At 35.1% G+C, this 3,976-nt stretch overlaps 1 protein-coding gene across 1 annotated transcript in view; it reads left to right on the forward strand.

Moving 5' to 3' along the window:
- The window catches only part of Mblac2 (metallo-beta-lactamase domain containing 2), a 38,410-nt gene extending 34,892 nt beyond the window's left edge, over positions 1-3,518 (forward strand). The window contains exon 2 of the mRNA XM_028760204.1: positions 170-3,518. Within this exon, the coding sequence (XP_028616037.1) occupies positions 170-555 (386 nt within the window). The 3' untranslated portion in view covers positions 556-3,518. The remainder of the gene's footprint in view (positions 1-169) is intronic.
- Positions 3,519-3,976: the final 458 nt, after the last annotated feature.

A 3,976-nucleotide genomic window follows, 5' to 3' on the forward strand; every position in this document is an offset into this window, starting at 1 on the left:
ACACACACACACTCACGCACACATACACACATGGAGAAACAACATGAAAGTAAAGCTAATGGTGTCCTCAGTTTCCTCGAAACCCATTTAATGCTCCTCTGCTTTTTTCAGTGATTAACAGCAAGTACACTGTCACTTATTTATTGGTAACTTCTGTTTTCTGTTTTAGGGGATGTGATCAACCTTGGCGACAGACAGCTCACTGTTATGCATATGCCAGGTCACTCCAGAGGCAGTATTTGCTTACATGATAAAGATCGCAAGATCCTCTTCAGTGGTGACGTCATGTATGATGGATCACTGATTGACTGGCTCCCATACAGCAGGGTCAGTGACTATGTTGGAACTTGTGAACGTCTCATAGAGTTGGTGGACAGAGGTCTTGTGGAGAAGGTGCTTCCAGGGCACTTCAATACTTTTGGTGCCGAAAGGCTGTTTCGTTTAGCTTCTAACTATATTTCAAAAGCTGGGATATGCCACAAAGTGTCTACTTTTGCCATGAGATCTCTTGCAAGTTTAGCTCTCCGTGTAACAAATCCTAGGACCTCACCCTAGTATCTACATGGGTCATTTGTTTGTATTAACTGTGTAAATTAACCCAGTTCCCCTGTGTTGTTGGAAACAGTTACTAGTGAGCATTTCTAAATGTGCTTTAAGATCACCATTGTATGTTAGAGAAAAAAAAAAAGGATTAAGGAGGAAGAAAAAAAAAAAAGCAGAGTCTTAGGTTAGTATCTTTTTCTTTTCTCCAAGGAAGAAGCCACTTAAATACGCTTGCAATTGGCCAGTGCTGTCATTTCAGAGTGTGTGTTCTGGTGATGCTGTGGGGTGCTCTAGGCTTCAAGGATGCACTTGGCAGCACCTCAGAGAACTGCCCTTGTCTCATAGTTTACTTCCCCAGATACCGAGGGGGAAATCATATGGGGTTCTATGCTTACACTTTACACTTGATTTTTCTCTGTACTTTATTTAAAGATAAAGTTTTTTGGGTTTAAAAATAAAGTAGAACTCAACAAACTAGTTTTTAGAATGACAGCTAAAACAGCCCATATTTATGATCCTGGATTTTATGCCTCCTTTTTTATTTTTAATTCTTTCTATAAGCATAAGGCAAATAGCACGCTATATAATTTAACGTATGAACAGTACAATGGATTTTTGTCTTACTGCAAAGCTTTAAATGTAAATTGCAGAGCACTTCAGTAAAAAGCTACTGTTTGTTGTTTGTTATCGTGTAAGTAATATTTTCAGTCATGAAAGTGAAGTTAAAGTGTATGTTATCTAACTATTAATTATCAGATTTCTAAAAAGGACACTGTCAGGCAAATTTGAAAATAAACACATTGAGAATAATTTTTTATTATATCCTATTTTAGTATTAATAGATACTATAAACAAATTTTTTTCTGGTTAAATAGCAATTTCAGTATTGTGTCATGTTTTACAGTACTAAAACAACTCCTGACATCTCTGACATCTTGATGCAAACAATTCTTTTACTTGATATTACATGTATATGTACCACAGGAGAATAAGTTTACTGCATACATGTATTATCTATTAACGAGAGCAAACGGCCTTCTTATCCTGATTCACAACACCTGTTCCTGTTCAGTATTCTTTGTCTTAAACAAAAACAAGTCTATGTTCATATGTCATAGAAAATTACTAAGCCACTATTCAGTGATACTAGGTAAAATGTTTAGGTTTGGTGCTTTTAATAATAATAATTTATCAAAAAGCCTTTTGGAATATTTCATAAAAGTTTTTAAAAGAGTTTCTCACTACCTTTTTATTATTAATGTTTTATTATTGACATTGTAGACCAAACAGATCTACTTTTGGAAATCAGATCACTCCGTTCCAGAATTCTTGTTTCTGTCAAGTTATGTAACCTTTTTCTCTGCAAACACCCAGGTTCTTTAGGTTTTAATTCACTCAGTAGACACACATGCTGGCATGCATGTTCACATACACAGACACAGGCATGCCACACTTACACATAAGTGTGCACACACACACACAGGCATGCCATACTTACACATAGGTACACAGTACTGTGCTAAGCAACATAGGATGTTTGAAAGTGAAAGAACTAGTTATAGCTAGAAATTAAGGCCATAAAATCCAAGAAGTAATATATGCAAGTTGACATTAATAAACATATTGCTTAAATGTAAAGGATACAAGGAAGGGTATGAAGTTAGGTAAGGCAAATTCCCCGGAAGAGGGGATTTTTTTAGTCAGATTTGGAGGGAGGCTGGGAAATAAAAAATATGTGAGCCTACATTTTCAGGAATTGCTAGATAGACTAGCCTAGTCCTTGTGACCATATAAATTTAATTTTCTGGAATGCCATTTCTTCCAAGTATCATATACTTAGCATGAAAAAGACGGGTTTGTGATTGTATATGTGGCTCATTCTTAAAGTCAGATGAACTGAGGTGTCATGTGCCACTATGTAAACCTTTGCTTACACTCAGAAAGGAGATCATGATTGGCTCTATATGAGGTGCCATGAGTGCTCCTTGAAGACAGTGGGTGTGTTTCAACTGGTGTCACAGTTCGGAGAATAGAGACTGGTTCAGGGCAACTACAATCACTTAGTAAGCCTTAAATATAGCCATTATTTTTGTATCAGCAGCACAAAATAAAGCCAAAAGTCCTTAATCAGTGACTATTTTATCATATTTTAGTATTTACTTTAAAATCAGGATAGAGTAGGCATTAAGCTTTATTAGGAAAATTTATTCCTGATGAGATGTTTCTTTATTTATTAAAAGTGCAATTTTTCAGTATAAATTGATATTTATCGATTTCACCAATTTTTTAGTTTTTTAAATTGCAGTGTAAGATTGCGATATTTCACTATTGCTACCCTGTGAAAAATACAGAAGTAAATTCATACTCATTTAGTATTCACAACACATTTTAAATTTGCATCCTAGTTCCAGCACCAAGAGATAATTGACCAGCATCATACAGTATGGACTAGGAACACAGGTTTGTCTGCTCCGACACCACAGCCTCTCTTAAACCTTCACAACACACAGAATTGCCCACATATAGTTTTACTTTCTAACATGCCATATATGTGAAAAATAAATAATATCAAATCCTAATAGCATTTTTAGAAAATTAAAAAAAATATGTATTTTCACCCTGACAGTGGCCCTTGTAAATTTATGATTTTTCAGAAATAGAATATTGTAAGTATAACTCAAGGTTGTCAAAATGTTAGACATGTCAAAATGATTTCTTATTTATTATTGCTAATAATGACCTCGTGGACTTTCACTTTATTTATTAATTATTGTCTCCTTTTAACTGAGAAGCTTGAAGCAAACAGAAGCCTTGTATGTTATACTGATATAACTAAATACCTGCTTATCTGTATTTGTCCTAATATAGGTAATAATATGAATGTGACATGCACAAATTGTTCTATAATTTTCAAATAAGTCTATGTAAACATTGTGGGGTAACTATTAAAGTGGCCATGTATTTCAGTGTTTAAATGGTGCTTTTTATATAATATTAACAGATTTCCTTTTTTTTTTTTTTTTTTTTTTGGTCTTTTTGAGACAGGGTTTCTCTGTCTGGAACTCACTCTGTAGACCAGGCTGGCCTCGAACTCAGAAATCTGCCTGCCTCTGCCTTCCAAGTGCTGGGATTAAAGGCGTGCGCCACCACCGCCCGGCAACAGATTTCCTTTTAGTATCTTAATATCTTTATATATACTATATAAAACATTTTGTTTTACTAAATGAAATTTTGAAAAGTTTGTAACAATAAGGATAGAAAAAGCTATACACAACCCAGAGGCAGCAAAACACCCGCAGAGGCTGGTAGAGTTGATGCAGAAGAATCCAATCAGCAGATTCGGGGGCAGTATAGTTTCTCCTGTGGGAGATAAAGGTTTATGCCATCATAAAAACAAACCTGAAGTTGAGTGAAAGTGTAGGTGTGTAAACCA

Source organism: Grammomys surdaster, unplaced genomic scaffold, assembly GCF_004785775.1.
Source record: "Grammomys surdaster isolate TR1022 unplaced genomic scaffold, NIH_TR_1.0 126391, whole genome shotgun sequence".
Taxonomy (NCBI): domain Eukaryota; kingdom Metazoa; phylum Chordata; class Mammalia; order Rodentia; family Muridae; genus Grammomys; species Grammomys surdaster.